Source organism: Danio aesculapii, chromosome 20 (genome assembly GCF_903798145.1).
Source record: "Danio aesculapii chromosome 20, fDanAes4.1, whole genome shotgun sequence".
Taxonomy (NCBI): domain Eukaryota; kingdom Metazoa; phylum Chordata; class Actinopteri; order Cypriniformes; family Danionidae; genus Danio; species Danio aesculapii.
In genome coordinates, this window is record NC_079454.1 from 14591624 (window position 1) to 14609807 (window position 18184).

Consider the following 18184-nt stretch of genomic DNA (forward strand, 5'->3'; position numbering starts at 1 on the left):
TTCAGTGGCGGGAACAGGCTTCCATGGTGATTATTCCATTTTACTTTTTTATAATTTTATAATTTGTCTAAATACAATCTAAATATTTTAAATATTGTAATTAATTTCAGTAATAATATTACAAAATTAAATGTATTACAGTACATTATATTTATGTATAATAACAATACTAATAAAAATCATCACCATCGTCATAAAAATAATAATGATGACATTTGAGTCCACAAATTACATATTTACAATAATTTCAAACACATTATTTTAATTTTACTCATGTGCTTTATTTGTCTGTGCTTTTTATGGTTATGTCTGTCTGAAAAGATTATTGTGACATGCAAGCTTTGAATTGAGAACTGCCAGCTGTTTCAAGAAGCCCAAGTTGGGCCAGATGCATCTCACTTTTAAAACACGGTCAATAGCATATTCCACCGGCATTTTATAGTGGATCATCAGATACGCCAGAAATAGTGTGGGAGATCGACTTACTCCATCCGTGCAGTGCACCAACACCTTATCTGATGAAAAAAACACAAAAACAATCAAAACAAACTCATTCTAATACAGCTGGTCAAAATACAACACCTATCAATAAAAAGTGATGTTGTGCGAGTCTCAGCTTACTTTCAGGGTTACTGAGGGCCTGGTGGATGAATGCTGCAGAAGGGTAAAAGTACTTGCTGATGTCAAAGCAGTGGTCATCTACTACAGGTACACCGTAGTATGTGATGTTCATGCCTTTGTAATATTTCGCCCCAGTTTTGACCTTACGTAGCAGATCTTCCTTGCGTGGCATTCCTAAAGATGCCATCAAATTGTTCTTTACAGCTGCAGCATTTAGGATGTGTGTAATGCCCATTTGCTTTAGTTTGGCTCGGTCCATTGCTGTATGTCTGCTCAAAAACACAATAGTTTTAGTTAGTTGTTTAAGTATTCATTCATTCATTCATTTTCTTTTCAGCTTAGTCCCTTTATTAATCTGGGGTTGCCACAGCAAAATGAACCGCCAATTTATTCAGCATATGTTTTACGCAGTGGATGCCCTTCCAGCTACAACCCATCACTGGGAAACATCCATACACTTCCATTCACACACATACACTATGGACAATTTAGCTTACCCAACTCACCTAATGGCGCATGCCCCTATGGCGCATGTCTTTGGACTTGTGGGGGAAACCTGAGCACCCGGAGGAAACCCACGTGAACACAGGGAGAACATGCAAACTCCACACAGAAATGACAACTGACCCAGCCAAGTTTCAAATCAGCAACCTTCTTGCTGTGAGGCGAGAGTGCTACCCAAGTTTAAGTATATAAGGTATAATTAGAGCTGTTTTGATATTCTTTGGGATCTGTATTTGATTCCAAGAATTGATTCCTTTTTTTTTTTTTTTTTTACATTTTTTAAACCCTGAGAGTAGTAAATAAGCTATAAAAACAACCTCAATCAAGCACATAATTTATTGCATAACATAACATATCATATCTAAAATGCAACGGTCAATATGGCGAATGAAGCCCTGCCTACTAGTACAGAAGCCAATCATCGATCGATATAGACTGACATTTCGGTGAACCAGATGTGTGCTTTTACGATAGTTTGGTGGTCAACAAACCTGGAATCTCAGCGAATACTTGCTTCACACAGATAAGAAATATATCCACATAAAGCTTGAAATATGAACTTTTAAATGAATCAAGTGCACTTAAAAACAAAAGTTTTTTTGGTTTAGTAATCTGTATGAAACAAACACGAGGTACAGTCCGTCCTGTCAATCACAGGACAGCAACTACTCAAATACCCACAAACTTGTAAACAAAGAGTCGCTGTCATTTCTGGAGGACATTCGCCATTAAGACCAAGTTGTGGATTACTTCAGAACACCAGTGCGACCAGACGATTATTATCCAGAGGATAATAATGTGTAACACTGCCATAAATGAGGTTGGTGCCGTGATCTCGTTCCTTTCGAGTGTGCATGCGCATTAGCTTGGGTAACCTGAAAATATGCTAATTTAGTTTGATTCGAACGTTTAGAAATGAAACTTATGAGACAGTTGTTGCTTAATTTTATTGTTTGATCCAAATATGTAATGTAATCGTTAACTTGGCTAGCAGTTTCGAAGAATTTGATGTTTCCATATGCAGACAGAATGCCCAAACATTCTGCCCGAGAGGCGTTTCAAAGATGGCTGCGGAGTGAAATTACTTGCCTTAAAGGGACTTTGCCTGAGCTCTTCCCTAAATCCAAATAATAGTGTTTTCAAAATCAAATGTAAGAGAAAAGTGCACTGCAACCACATATTTACCCTGATTTTACATTAACTTTATCTTTTTTGTGCAACTGTGCTTCACCAGAATCAAATCAGAGCAGTTTGTATCACAGTTACAATGACCACAATGAGCAAACTGACCACGTCACATTTTTGTATTATTTTGTGTTCTTTAAAGAACTCAATGTAAATAATCCTTTTTTATCGACAATAGCCCCTTTCACACATACAGACCTTTGCAGAAAATAATTTACCTAGAAACTGCAATCAAACATACAGCGTGTTGAAGTACGTTTTTGCAGATTCACCAAAAAAGTAGGCTGAAGCATATTTTTCCAATGGAACCTTTTCATATTTCCGGGTTTCTCAGCAGCAGATGTCAACATAGTGATAGTCATAGTAGGGAGAGAGTACTAAAAATACATTTTTTATTCCTATTTGCTTAAATAATACAAGAAAAACTTCACGAAAGTGTTTTCATGACTTTCACAAAATGAGAAAAAAAGTTGTGTGAGACGGTAGCCAGAAGAGAAAACAATGTCAAATGTACTGTCCTGCCCATAGACGCTCCATTAGAAACACCTCCCATAAGTGGTCATTATTTTTTCGTAATTTGATACAAAGATGATATAATTCGAAGTATAGCTTTATTTTGTTTTTTAAATCAAGATATTAAAAACTTTGTGGTGACCATTCAACGCGTCATCAATATCAACAGTCATTCAATCATTTATTATTTCCTTCAGCTTAGTTTCTGATTATCAGGGGGGACCACAGCGGAATGAACCGCCAACTATTCCAGCATATTTACGCAGAGAATGCCCTTCCAGCCGCAACACAGTACTGGTAAACACCCTTAAACTCTCGCATTCACACACACACTCATGCACTACAGTCTATTTAGTTAATCCAATTCACCTATAGCACATGTCTTTGGACTGTAGGGGAAACCGGAGCACCCAAAGGAAACCCACGCCAAAACGGGGAGAACATGCAAACTCAACACAGAAATGTCAACTGGCCCAGCTGGGACTTGAACCAGCGACCTTCTTGCTGTGAGGCAAGAGTGCTAACCACTTAGCCATGTGCCACCAACAGTCAATTGTTAACAATTAGTTATTTTAAACTGAAAAAGGTTTTAGCTGTTATAGACTCACTCATCTCCTATGACGACATTGGGCCAAACCTCAGTGACAGGCCTCTGGTCCAGTGTGCATTTCTGGAGACAATGCTTCAGATGGATCACGGTTTCATCAATATGCTTTTTAGACTCTTGAAGCTCTGGAACAGGCTTCTCTGTGTCTTCATTGTCTTTTTTCAACTGCTCTCTCAGCTGTAGTTTTCGCTTCTCTACGAGGGTTAAATTGAGAGCTGTCAGCTGCTTCAAGAAGCCCATGTTGGGTCTGATCCATCGCACACCTGTGACATGATCAATGGCGTTCTCCACCATTATGTCATGTTGGATCATCAGATATGCCAAAAAAAGTGTTGCAGAGCGGCTGACACCTTGAAAGCAGTGGATTAACACCTTATCTGAAAAAATGAATACAAAACGACACATCAAACCTAACAATTCATAGTAATTTATAGTAAATATTATAGTGTTTTTGAACCATACACTCTAAAAAATGCTGGGTGATGACACGTGTGATGACACGTGAAAACTATCAATACTGTACTAAGTTTGATTATAGGAAATATTATACTACAATAAACCAGTTTACTGTAGTAAAAACTAAAGAATACATTTATCACAGTTTATCAGTTCACTACACTTTATTATACAATATACTGCAGCATTCAGTAACAAATACAAAGTACTACAATATAAATACTATAATATGTACAGTATAATACATTTTGCTGTAGTATGGTTTAAAAACACAAGTATTTACAATAAATGTACTGTCTTAATAGATTATAAATAATTGTGTGTGTGTGTGTGTGTGTGTGTGTGTGTGTGTGTGTGTGTGTGTGTACAGGTTTATGTGGTGTACAAGGACACAAAGTTGTATAATGACATAGGTACTGTATGACTTAGCTGTACTATATTTAGCACACAAATCATGTCCATGTAATTCAAAAAACTTAAAAATCATCCGTAACAGGGTCTTTTGATATAAAAAATTTGCTTTAGGGGTAGGGCCATATAATAAAAGTTTTGTATAACTGTTACGGTATAAAACACATTATGCCTATGGAGTGTCCGTGTATACCATGTTCAATTTATGTGTCTGTGCGTGTGTATCAGCTCTTACTCTCCGGGTTACTCAGGGCCTTGTTGATGAATTCTGCAGCTGGGAAAAAGTATTCGCTGATATCAAACATGTCTTCATCCAGAGCAGGTACATAATAGTAAGTCATGTCCATGCCTTGGTAATGTTCATCCCTTGGAGTAATGTTTCCATGTAGATCTTCTTCAGTTGCTGCAGCTTTCAGTATGTGGGTAATACCCATCGTCTTCAGCATGGCTCGGTCCAATGCTGTCTCTCTGCACAAGAACACAACAACTGAATGGATACATGTGTTGTAATATGTTATGTGATGAAGTAAAAGTATACAGAAAATGCCCTAATCTAAATACTACACAAGTAAAAGATCTTCTTTACAATATTCCTTGTGTCAAAGTCAAATAATAACTGGCTATATTATGTATTTATTAGTTCAAATTAAAAACTAAGTATCGATACATATTTATTTAGCAAGAAAAAGTTGATTTTTTAACAAAATTGATCATACACTGATATCTACTAATCTTTCTAATCTATCAGGCAAATATCGACTCGGGATTGGTTCAAGTTTTGATAGTTTACTGGATGTTCTTCACACAAAACAGAAACAAACTCCTGTCAAAAACTGTGTTGCTCCATCCTTCTTTCTATTATTTTTTAATTTTTGCCAAAAACATCCCTATAATGGTAAACTTAAAACAGTCCAATGAAAAGCAGAGCAAACCATTGCAAACAAACATGGAATGTATTAGTAAACATATTAACTGGTTATATTAACATATTATGCATTTAAACATCATAACTTTAATGTTAAATTATAATCTTAAAAATTATGGCTCTTATAGTACTCATAGTTAATGACAATTGGCTACCAATAACAAGTGAAAATGAAATTTACCATAAAGCATAGCAAATGTGTGTAAATGGGTCCTGACAAACATAAAAACAGACACCACTTGTACAACCATACTATTTATTTTAATCTATTATATGCTTTAAAAAAAGGTCGCTGGTTTGAGTCTCGGCTGGGTCAGTTGGCGTTTCTGTGTGGAGTTTGTATGTTCCACCTGCGTTCGCGTGGGTTTCCTCCGGGTGCTCCGGTTTCCCCCACAGTAAAAAGACATGCGGTACAGGTCAATTGGGTAGGCTAAATTGTCCGTAGTGTATGAGTGTGAGTGAATGTTTATGGATGTTTTCCAGTGATGGGTTGCGGCTGGAAGGGCATCCGCTGCGTAAAAACGTGCTGGATAAGTTGGCGGGTTATTCTGCTGTGGCGACCCCGGATTAATAAAGGGACTAAACTGAAAAGAAAATGAATGAATGAATATGCTTTGAAAGGATTGAAGGGGAATTTGTTATTATTTAGTTTTTAAATTTAAGCATACCATTTAGACAGTAATCCACAATTTAGTTCATGTTCATATTCAAGCATTTCATACAATGCCCTTAGGAAATTAACTATAGTTTTACTAAAAAAAAAAAAAAGAAAATAATATTGTATCTAAACTACAGTGACCACAAATCAACATTTCTATACACAAACCATGTTTTGACTATGGTATGTGTAGTAAAACCGTGGTTATGCAAATCACTCAATGCAGCAAGAACATGGTTACTACATTTATATAAACATAAACCATGGTTAATTTTCATAAGAGTGGAAGAAAACATTTTCTAAAACCCTTCTACCAATGAAAGATATACTGTATAATGGCACTGTATCTGATTCCTGTGTATCAGCTGTACTATTTTATCACATGATTTGTTATAATGTGTCATAAATGTGTTGCAAACTTACTCATTTCCTATATAGATGTTGGGCCAGACTTCAGTGACCGGAGTCCAGTCAAGTGAACATTCCTCCAGGCGATTCCTAAGTTTGCCTGGGTCATGAGGAATATACATTTCCAGCCGTGAAAGTTCTGTTTTTATTTGGCTTTCTTTGTTACTGCAGCTTGGGCCTGGAACACGTGATGGCCCTTCATCCACTGGATCCACTTCAGTCTCTGAATACAAAGTTGAAGTTTTAATTTAGCATAATATTAAGCTACTGTATAAAACAACATTGGAGTCAAATACATTTGCTAAAGTAAACTTAATTAAAGTAAAATTACTAAAGTAAATATCAGATGACTGTGGGCAACTATTGCTTTTAGATATAGCCTAAATGAATTACATTTTACAATACACTAGTAAACAGACACCCATTAGACTCCTGAATAAGAGGAGAGAGCTTTCGGCAGGCAGTGAGAAACATCCAAACACTTTCAACTAGGCAGTATTCTAATGAATAAACTACATATTTGCAATCGAAACAGCTACATTCTCACATTCTTGCCTAAAAAAAGATTGATACACACAGATGAAGAGGTTGGACAAGTTCTGATATGGGCAAAATACCTGCACGGCTATCAGCCAATCAGATTCAAGAACCAGAAAGAACTTTTCAATAAAGTGAGAATACTGAAGAGAAAAAAAACAGTTCAGTTTTACTTAAAGGCAAAAACTGGGCACAATTTTTAATTTGGTACACCTCGTTTCCTATTAAATGTAAATATATGTAAGTAAATCCATTATATTGTCTCAATATAAACATATTTACCTATTTGCATTTATACACATTTTTATTAGTATGCCTGTATTCCAAAAGGTATACTATTATATTGTTTAATTATTATTAGTACCTTTAAGGTAACAATCAACGATCGGGGGTGGTGGGGCGGTCAACTTTTTTGGTAATGTTAGTTTGTGTAATACATGCTTCAATGAATCAAATGTGTTTGTTTATTAAAATTATATCTAATTTATTGAGAAAATGTATTTAAGTTTCGAGTTTTTTGTGGCATACAGGGTATTTAGTGTATTCTGACCTAATTAGAAATGTTGGCTTACTTTAGGACAAACTATGCAAACAATGCATCTTATTTGATGTTACTTTGGGCAATATGTAAAAACAAACACCTATTTTATGGAAAAACGTGGTTTTCTCCACGTCTTGTAAACTCTTACAGTGTCTATCGGTGCCCTAAATCTGCCAGTTTCAGACTGTTGAATGGCTTTGGACTGATTTTGGCACGATTATGTCTTTTAGGCTGGATTACTGTAATGCTCTGTTTGCTGGCTGCCCAGTTTCCTCTATTAACAACTTCAGCTAGTACAAAATGCAGCTGACAGAGTTCTTACCAGGTCTAGAAAATATGATCATATCACCCCAATTTTATCCTCCTAACACTGGCTGCCTTTTAAGTTTCGTATTGATTATAAAATATTGCTTCTTACCTATAAAGCTTTAAATACCTTCTGTCTCGCTACAACCAACCTGCTCTTTAAGATCTCAAAACTCAGGGTTTCTGGTAGTACCTAGAATAGCAAAGTCAAGTAAAGGGGGTTGAGCCTTTTCATTTATGGCTCCTAAACTCTGGAATAGCTTTCCTGATAATGTCCAAGACTCAGACACTCTCGCAGTTCAAAACTAGATTAAAGACCTATCTTTTTAGTAAAGCATACACTCAGTGCATCACTTAGAGATATGATACATGAATGTGCCCCAGGCAGGTCTTTGCATCTCATTTAAAGACACTATGAACAGCAACTACGCTAATTATTCTTTTTATTCTCTATTTCCACCTGGGAATACTCATCCCGAGGCCCTCAGAGACTATGCTGTGCCACTGATGCAATCCAAGACCAGCGACGAGATGATCCCAAGGTTTCCATAATCCTGGACCAGGCTGTATCCTAGACTGCAGCTCTGCACAAGACGTTTGACCATAGAAGAAATGGTCGTGCCCAACAGAGCCTGGTTTCTCTCAAGGTTTTTTAATTCTTCACTTTTGCTAATTGGTGATGTTTTTGTCCTTGCCACTGTCGCCACTGGCTTGCATGGTTTGGGACCACAGCTTCGAGTATGCAAGCAGAGTTCTGGAAAGATTAAATCTGCGGATCATGCTGGTGGTTTCAGCGTGTCTGTTCATGTCCACCCCATGAATGAGCGCATAATGACATGTCTCATAAGATGCTTTCTGGATTATTTTTGCACTGTTTATGGAAGATAAAATGGGTGTGGGTGTATGGAACTCAATGTGCACAAACACATAAAGGGTGTATGTGTATAAATGATGCATATATTATTATTAATACTTAAGTGTGTAAAATGTCAAATAAAATTAAAAGCTGAGAATAAAATCATAAATGTAAGGCATTCTCTTCACTGCGCTCCAGTTTGGGATGATGGAATAAAGTATAAAACCACATATAGAAAATACCTACCACTGCAAATTCATTAAAATCTAAAAATAGTAGACTATACAAAACTAAAACAAAATGGTTATAACAGGGTGTCTTAAAAAGTATTAAAAATTGATAAATAAATTTAGAAAAAAATAAGGCCCTTAAGACTTAAATGAAAGTCTTAAGGTCGCCACTGGCTTGCATGGTTTGGGACCTGTAGAGCTGCGCATGGATTTGCTCTTCAGTGGTTGAACTCTCAGTAGTGAATATTAAACCACATTGAACTGAGCTAAACTGAACTGAACTTAAACTCTGAAAACTGAACTGACACTGTTTCAATTCACTTTGATCTTCTATGTGAAGCTGCTTTTTATTATTAATATTATTTAAAATACAGATCAGAGTGAACTTATTTCTCAGTTTTAAAGGGCTGACCCCCACACATCTTGTTTTGACGTCCTTCAGGGGGGATCAAGCCTTAAGAGGGTTAATCACCCCCAACCTCCCTGTAATTCACACCCTACCTATAGGTAAAAAATGTTAGACAGCTTAAGTAATGTAAACCTCTGTATATAACGTATTCCTCTTTTCAGAGAGTCTAAACATATAATTTGTATACTGTGTTTGACTAACTAGGAATTATTGTATTATCAACATGTTTTTTTTTTTCATTGTTTTTTGATTACTTCTGTTATCCTTTGTATGTCACTTTGGATAAAAGCATCTGCCAAATGATTAAAATAACGTAGACATAGATAAATAACACATGGAAAAACTGTAACTGTTTAAAAAAGTAAATAAATAAATATTGAGTAAATGAATACATTTGTAAAGTAGAGAAAAGGCTGTTTGCATTCACCAGTTGGTTTGTTTTTCTCAGTGATTACAGAAGAAGAAGAACCTTTTCCACTGCTTCCTCCTGCTGGTTCGGTCATTTCTTCAAGTGCGAGCTGGATGTGCTATGTGTCCCGATAAAAACCGTCAGATCCTGTCAAACTGTTTACTCGCTGTGCGTAACTCAACTCGGGTTCATAGGTCGAAAGAAATGCGCTTCCCACAAACATTACTTGTAACCATGGCAACTGCTTTGAGTGAAACGCACATGTAGTTAATGTTAAGAAACGGCCCAATCAGGTAGTGAATGTCGGCAGGCGGCAGCCACGCCTCCGTTTTTAGATGTGTCCTTTCCAGGTCCGTACTTCCTTGCATCCCAGTGCAGCAGCATTTAAAAAGAAAACGGGCTCTTTTCCACTGTTTTCAATACGGGAGAGGACGTGTTAGGCATGTTATCACGATATATATTATTATCATGCACATGGTTTAAACCGATCTTCTTTGAGTGTATAAAATAAGTTAAAAATAATGAAATACCATGCACGCAGTGCAAAACAGTAAGCGTGGACAGTAACAGGAGTTACATTTTTTGCTAAACTCAGGCATTACTACTTATATGGTGGACAACGAGCTACCACATGATGACATGAGGAAGATTTTAAACATGTTTATTAACTATATTTCTCAAAATATATATATTTTTTAATTATTTAATAAATATAGTATTTGGTGAGATGTATTATTTATATGACAATACAAAATCAATAAAAAGTATTGTTTTCTTTAGATTTTTCTAAATTATATTTGTAGCTGAACATGAGCATACATGACCTGGGACATGGCAATTCAGCTACTTGCAATGAAATTAGAGTAATTATTTAAAATCATATGTTGTGGAAATTGGATAATCCTATTAAGCTTTAAGGATTTTTTTTTTATTGCATTTTTAAATATTCTGTACCAAATAATGCCTTGGGGACACAAGTTCCAGTTTTGGCTTGCTGACCAATCTAATGTTCATAAATCATAAATCATACAAGAACATTCATTAAATAATTCATTTTCTTGTCGGCTTAGTCCCTTTATTAATCTGGGGTCGCCACAGCGGAATGAACCGCCAACTTATCCAGCATATGTTTTACGCAGTGGATGCCCTTTCAACTGCAACCCATCACTGGGAAACCTCCACACACACTCCTTCACACATACACTATGGACATTTTAGCTTAGCCTAGTGCATGTCTTTGGACTTGTGGAAATCGAGCACCCAGAGGAAACCCACGCGAACACGGGGAGAACATGCACACCCCACACAGAAATGCCAACTGATCCAGCAGAGGCTCGAACCAGCGACCTTCTTGCTGAGGCGATCTTGCTACCCACTGTGACGCCTTTATACAAAAACATGTTAGAGATATTTAACATCAATAAAGGCTGTTTTATTAACATTTTTATACAGTGTATATACAGGAATCAAAGATTGAAATTCAATAACTTTATAAGACCTTTTTTAAGAGGTCATCACCACTTCAGGTTTCAACCAGTAACATTGCTGACATTTTAACTTGCAGAATATTTACTAAATACTGATAGAAAGAAACGAATCCTAAATTAAAACTGTATTTATGTACTGAATAAAAATATGAATCCAGCAAGTGGCGCATTTACAACAGGAGGAATAATAGTGTAGCAGCATGATGTCAAATCTAGCAGGATTTGTTTCATTTCATGAACTACACCTAATATTCAAAGATTAAATTCAGGCAATTTGTAGCATACTGAAACAAAATTTAATACCTTGTAATAGCATTTAAGACTTTCATTTAAGTCTTAAGGGCCTTATTTTTTTCTAAATTTATTTATCAATTTTTAATACTTTTTAAGACACCCTGTTATAACCATTTTGTTTTAGTTTTGTATAGTCTACTATTTTTAGATTTTAATGAATTTGCAGTGGTAGGTATTTTCTATATGTGGTTTTATACTTTATTCCATCATCCTAAACTGGAGCGCAGTGAAGAGAATGCCTTACATTTATGATTTTATTCTCAGCTTTTAATTTTATTTGACATTTTACACACTTAAGTATTAATAATAATATATGCATCATTTATACACATACACCCTTTATGTGTTTGTGCACATTGAGTTCCATACACCCACACCCATTTTATCTTCCATAAACAGTGCAAAAATAATCCAGAAAGCATCTTATGAGACATGTCATTATGCGCTCATTCATGGGGTGGACATGAACAGACACGCTGAAACCACCAGCATGATCCGCAGATTTAATCTTTCCAGAACTCTGCTTGCATACTCGAAGCTGTGAATCACTGCTTTATGAAGTAAAGATGGAATTATTCTTTTCAAAACAACAACAATAATTTAATGACTCTGTGGCTCCCTCTGAAACATGACCACGGTCACACGTAATGCACGTTACACAATAACCAGCCTCTATGGCAAGCTATTTTATCATTAATCTAAAAGATTTTTTTTTGAGTATTTCTAGCGACTACCCTGGTTTTAAATTCAAGTACTTATTAATTAGACACTATATGTTATTTTATTTATTGATTGATTGATAGCAGTACCTTTCATTAGATATCACTTATCAATAGATAGTTAATTAATAAATATTTAGATAATCTGACATGGTTACTGGTTCTTATTTATTTAATATAAAACTGTTTTTAACATTACTAATATGCATTTATAAAATTTTAATTGTTAAAATGGCAATTATTATTATTTCTTTTACTATTAAAATTTGGCTTGATTTTAAATTTTCCATTCCGACTAGCCATATAAGATAAGTGGGGGAAAAACAGATCTGACTAGTAAGGTCAGAATTGTAACTAGTAATATTTACAAAAGACAATGGGGTCTAATAAATAGTAGTACCTAATGAATAACTACATTCATAAATTAAAAAGTTGTATATCTTATGAATAAGTACTAGTACCTGATAATTTAGAATGCTCAAGATTTAAAAAGATACTAGTCACTTCTGCAGTCATAGATATATACACTAGATATCGCATACGGACCCTGAGCGTGCATCAATAGCACCGCCACATTTGTACAGTGCTCCTATAGGACAAATGTCATTCAACTGCTCTAGTCAAGACTAAAGCCAATGTGAAGATGCTGGACTTAAACGCTATGGGTGTAGTAACGAGAAAACAAAGATCAAGCACAAATGCATAACATTTCATAGGTAAGATTTCATTTTTTGCCATATAAGATTAGTGGGGGAAAAACAGATCTGACTAGTAAGGTCAGAATTGTAACTAGTAATATTTACAAAAGACAATGGGGTCTAATAAATAGTAGTACCTAATGAATAACTACATTCATAAATTAAACAGTTATATATCTTATGAATAAGTACTAGTACCTGATAATTTAGAATGCTCAAGATTTAAAAAGATACTAGTCACTTCTGCAGTCATAGATATATACACTAGATATCACATACGGACCCTGAGCGTGCATCATTAGCACCGCCACATTTGTACAGTGCTCCTATAGGACAAATGTCATTCAACTGCTCTAGTCAAGACTAAAGCCAATGTGAAGATGCTGGACTTAAGCGCTATGGGTGTAGTAACGAGAAAACAAAGATCAAGCACAAATGCATAACATTTCATAGGTAAGATTTCGTTTTTTACGTTTTTGTATGCTACGAACTTTTGTGCTATATGCTATATTGATTATAATACAGTCACTTACTACATTGACCACAAGGCAAAGTAGCACCAACTCACACTTAATACTAGGCTTATGCTAGTTTTGTTGAATAAAATAAGCAAACTATGTAAATGAAATATGATAACAAGACACTGCGGTGCTAGAAACTTGTATTATTGTTGGCTAAGTGAACGAATCGTTTATAACGGGATTCAGTCACAAACAAATCGAAGCCCTCCGGTAGAATAAGAAGTGAAAGCAGGAGAGGGGGTGTGTTTCAGGACACGGATTAGATCAAATTTAACAGGGAGGAAGGAACGTATATTTCAATGCAAACAAACATACGCTCTTTGTCAGGAATGCCCATGCGATCACTTATCCATCGATGTAGAAAAGTGATGTAAAATTATAACTTTCGTAATTTAAAAAATAATTGCATACTGACCACTGGGAAAACTCCCGATCATAGATATATGTATAAATGTGTACATATCTTTTGCTCTGCATGACCAGTCCTCCTTGATCCCACATTCATTTTAAAGAAGCGTTACCCTGTACTAAAATGGCAGCTCTTGACGCATTCCTTTCAAAAGACAACAATAGCGTAGGTAACATCTAATGTAAATATCTATGTACTGCAATCACCACTAGTGATAAATGGAAAACTGTCTTCGAAAGCGAGTCACAAAGGTTTATAGTATTTTTCTAAATTTGTTACTACATTTACATATACATTAAGTCATTTAGCAGATGCTTTTATCCAAAGCGACTTACAAATGAGGACAAGGAAGCAATTTACACAACTATAAGAGCAGCAGTGAATAAGTGCTATAGACAAGTTTCAGGTGTGTAAAGTCTAAGAAGCAAAGCATTAGTAATGGGCTTTTTTTTTTTTTTTTTTCAGAGAGAGAGTAGTTAGTGGTATAGCCAGAGAGGCAGTTAAGATTAGGAAGGAAAGTGGAGACTAAATAGTTGAGTTCTTAATCGTTTCTTGAAGACAGCAAGTGACTCTGCCGTTCTGATGCAGTTAGGGAGTTCATTCCACCAACTGGGCAGATTGAATGCGAGAGTTCGGGAAAGTGATTTCTTCCCTCTTAGGGATGGAACCACGAGGCGACGTTTATTCACAGAACGCAAGTTTCTGGAGGGCACTTAAATCTGCAGAAGTGAGAGCAGATAAGAAGGAGCAAAGCCAGAGGTCGCTTTGTAAGCAAACATCAGAGCTTTGAATTTGATGCGAGCAGCAACTGGAAGCCAGTGCAAACGGGTGAGTAGCGGAGTGACATGTGCTCTTTTGGGTTTATCAAAGAGCACTCGTGCTGCTGCATTCTGAAGCAGCTGAAGAGGTTTGATAGAATTAGCTGGAAGCCCGGCTAGTAGAGAGCTGCAATAATCCAGTTTGGAGAGAACAAGAGCTTGAACAATGAGTTAAGCTGCATGTTCAGATAGGAAGGGTCGGACCCTTCTGATGTTATAGAGTGCGAATCTGCAAGATCGAGCAGTTCTAGAAATGTGGTCAGAGAAGTTTAGTTGGTCATCAATCGTTACTCCAAGGCTTTTTACCATTTTAGATGCAGTAACGGTTGTCCCATCCATCTGGATTGAAAAGTTATGGTGTAGAGTCGGTTTGGCAGAAACTTCAAGCATTTCCGTTTTCGCGAGGTTAAACTGAAGATGATGATCTTTCATCCAGTGTGAAATGTCTGACAGGCAGGCTGAGATGTGAGCTGGAACCGAGGGATCATCAGGGTGAAAAGAGAGGTATAGCTGGGTATCATCAGCATAGCAGTGGTAGAAAAATCCATGTTTCTGGATGACTGTTCCTAAAGATGTCTTGTAGATGGAGAAGAGAAGTGGCCCAAGAACAGAGCCCTGAGGTACACCAGTGTTTAAATGCTGTAGGTTGGACACCTCTCCCCTCCAAGACACCCTGAATGACCTGTCAGAGAGGTAAGATCTGAACCATTGAATAACAGTGCCTGCAACGCCCAGTGACTCAAGCGTAGATAGCAGGATCTGGTGGTTTTCAGTGTCAAAAGCAGCTGATAAATCCAGCAAGATGAGGACAGATGATTTAGTCTGCTTTAGCCAGTCTGAGATCCTCCACGACCAAGAGCAGGGCAGTCTCAGTTAAGTGGCCTTTCTTAAAGCCAGATTGCTTGTTGTCCATGAGGTTGTTTTGAGTAAGAAAGTCCAGGAATTGATTGAACACTACTTTCTCCAAAATCTTGGCCATGAATAGAAGCAGGGATACCGGTCGGTAGTTTTCAAGTAGCGTTTGATCCAGGTTGGGTTTCTTTAGCAGTGGGGTTACCCTAGCCTGCTTAAATGAAGTAGGGAATAAACCAGAGGCAAGAGATGTGTTAATTATGTGAGTCAGTATTGGTATGACTGCAGGAGAAATGGCTTTCAAGAGATGAGAGGGAATGGGATCAAGCGGACAGGTGGTTGCATGGCTAGATAGCACAAGATTGGACACCTCAGAAAAAGAGGTGAGTGTGTGTGGTGTTGGTGGTGTATCTTGCGTGTTTGTTGTAGGTGCAAGAAATTGAGCACTGATTTTTGCAGTTTTGGTGCAAAAGAATGTAGCAAAGTCATCAGTAGTGAGTGTGGAGGATACGGGTGGAGGAGGAGGATAGAGGAGGGAGGAAAATGTTTTAAAAAGTAAGCGAGGATTGGTGGCACTGTTGACTTTCTGACAGAAGTATGACTGCTTTGCAGAAGCAACCTCAGCCGAGAAAGAGGACAGAAGAGTTTGGTATGTTATGAGCTGTTCAGGATTTTTAGTTTTTCGCCAAATTCTCTCTGCAGCCCGAAGTTTTGAGCGATGCTCACGGAGAACATCAGAGAGCCAGGGTACTAGTTACAATAGAACAGTTAGTATTCAAATAAGTATTAGTATAATGAATAAGAGGCAACACAGTGGCGCAGTAGGTAGTGCTGTCGCCTCACAGAGATGGGTTGCGGCTGGAAGGGCATCCGCTGCGTAAAACAAATGCTGGATAATTCATTCCGGCGGTTCAAATGTCGGTTCATTCTGCTGAGGCGACCCCAGATTAATGAAGGGACTAAGCCGACAAGAAAATGAATGAATGAATGAATAATGTTAAACTAATACATTACAAGTAATGCAAGTTGCAAAATCATTGTTTTTTTTCAAGTATTTTTCAATTTATTGCTTTATAATTTCCCAAAAAAATCTAAGATATTTTTAGTAATTTAGTAATTCAAGTTGTTTAGTTTATCCATTATTGACTAATGCTTAATGAATGAATTCTGATTCATTCTAGCTTAAATGTGGGTATTTACTAATCTCACAGACAAGAAAACAGATTTATTATCAAACTTACAATCAATGCAAACTGTGAATTTCTGAAGTGTTGAACTTTTTTTTGTGCATCATATTTATATGTATTCCTGAACAGCAGCTGAGCTAAAAGATTTGTTTGAGCTGTGCCTTCATCTGTAAAGTTATGAAATTACATGTCCTTCAAGTGTATGTAACACTAACACATACATAAACTATACAAAACATTTTGCATCGATTTTTACATTTATATATAATTTTATCACATGTTCATTTTATATCCAAGTATAAATAAACATTTTCTCAAATATATGCATGCTTATATTTAAATAAACATAATAAATATTCACAGTGCATGCACATAAATTATATCTAAACAAACTTTTATTTTGTATGCAATTAAATCGCAATACATTTTTGCCCAGTACTATTATTCCAAACAACAAATCAAGCCCAGCCAAGATAAAAAAAAAAAGTCACACAAAAGCCATAATTCATGCAAATTGCAATGCATTATATTAAGTAGGCTAACTTTCCCCATCACTGCTAATATTAAAATGTATAAATGAATTACCAATTTACTCAGCAACGTTGCAGAAAAAAATTGGGAGTGCTATTACAGTAAGGCAATGACATCTGATGCTGATTTAAAACTGCCAAAATTTTCTGTAATACCGTTCCTAAGGTATATGTAAGATTTTTTATTTACATTTTTTTGTTTGTTTTTTAGGACATCTTCCGCAGAAAAGATATCCAAAGATGTGATTTTAAATTGTAAGGAAATCTGTGTTTTTGAAACTAATGAAGACAGCAGAAGTCAATGATTTATTTGAATTATTTAGCCTGACATGTTTTAAAAAACAAAATATATTGTTTGTTGTGTGAAAAAGTTGTTGTTTTTTACCCAGACATTTAAAAAGAATATATTTTAGAGCAGTAATCACAATACCGTGATACTGTGAAACCGTGATATTTTTACCCAAGGTTATCACACCGTCAGAATCAGGGCCATGCGCAAGGGGGGAGGGGGGGGTAGGGGGGGGGGATGTAGGGGGGTCAATTGACCCTCCCCCCTCTTCACTTTGCGATCGCCCCCATCCCCCACCCTGGTCTTCACATTGCGATCGCCACCACCCCCCAACCCCCCGCTCTTCACTTTGCGATCGCGTTGAAATCTTATACTAGCCCATGCCTATTTCTGAGTGACCCGAAGGTCCGTTCTGAATGGATAGTAAAAATAAACAACGATACGGGACCTCATTTTCAGCTAAGTTAAGCAAAATGGCACTAGTTAGCTAAAGTTTTCTTTCCCAAACACACGTTTTAGATGCCATTTATCAAACTCAACTTAATAAACTAATTCTTTCACAGTATTAAACTCATCACGGTACTGAAATACGATACTGAAATAAATTTAAAAATCCATTTCCGCTAACGTTTAAACACCGTTAAGCACAACAGAAATGACTGATTGGCCATGAAGATCATCAGTTCACTGCACTTTACCGATGTTTTCAAAGTGCAAACACAGATAAGCGATCCGCTGATCTTCGTGGCTTTAAAACGCTCCAGTGTCTCTGTACTTGTTTGCACTCAGTGAAGAGCGGTGAAT

The 18184-nt window shown here is 36.5% G+C and overlaps 1 protein-coding gene across 1 annotated transcript; it reads right to left on the bottom strand.

Annotated features, from left to right (window-relative positions):
* Positions 1-241: 241 nt before the first annotated feature.
* On the bottom strand, positions 242-9736 carry si:ch211-121a2.2 (uncharacterized protein LOC564515 homolog). Its single transcript, XM_056480733.1, has 6 exons — positions 9595-9736; positions 6304-6511; positions 4533-4765; positions 3432-3807; positions 622-890; positions 242-515 (listed from the first exon to the last, which is right to left on the bottom strand). The coding sequence occupies exons 1-6, from the start codon at positions 9668-9670 to the stop codon at positions 304-306; spliced, it is 1374 nt and encodes a 457-aa protein (XP_056336708.1). The 5' UTR covers positions 9671-9736; the 3' UTR covers positions 242-303.
* Positions 9737-18184: the final 8448 nt, after the last annotated feature.

Coding starts and splice junctions, on each gene's coding strand:
- si:ch211-121a2.2 (XM_056480733.1), bottom strand. CDS start 9,670: ATGACCGAACCAGCAGGAGGAAGCAGTGGAAAAGGTTCTTCTTCTTCT. Junction 6,512..9,594: donor TGAGAAAAACAAACCAACTG/GTGAATGCAAAC, acceptor CTTTGTATTCAG/AGACTGAAGTGGATCCAGTG. Junction 516..621: donor GGCCCTCAGTAACCCTGAAA/GTAAGCTGAGAC, acceptor TTTTTTCATCAG/ATAAGGTGTTGGTGCACTGC.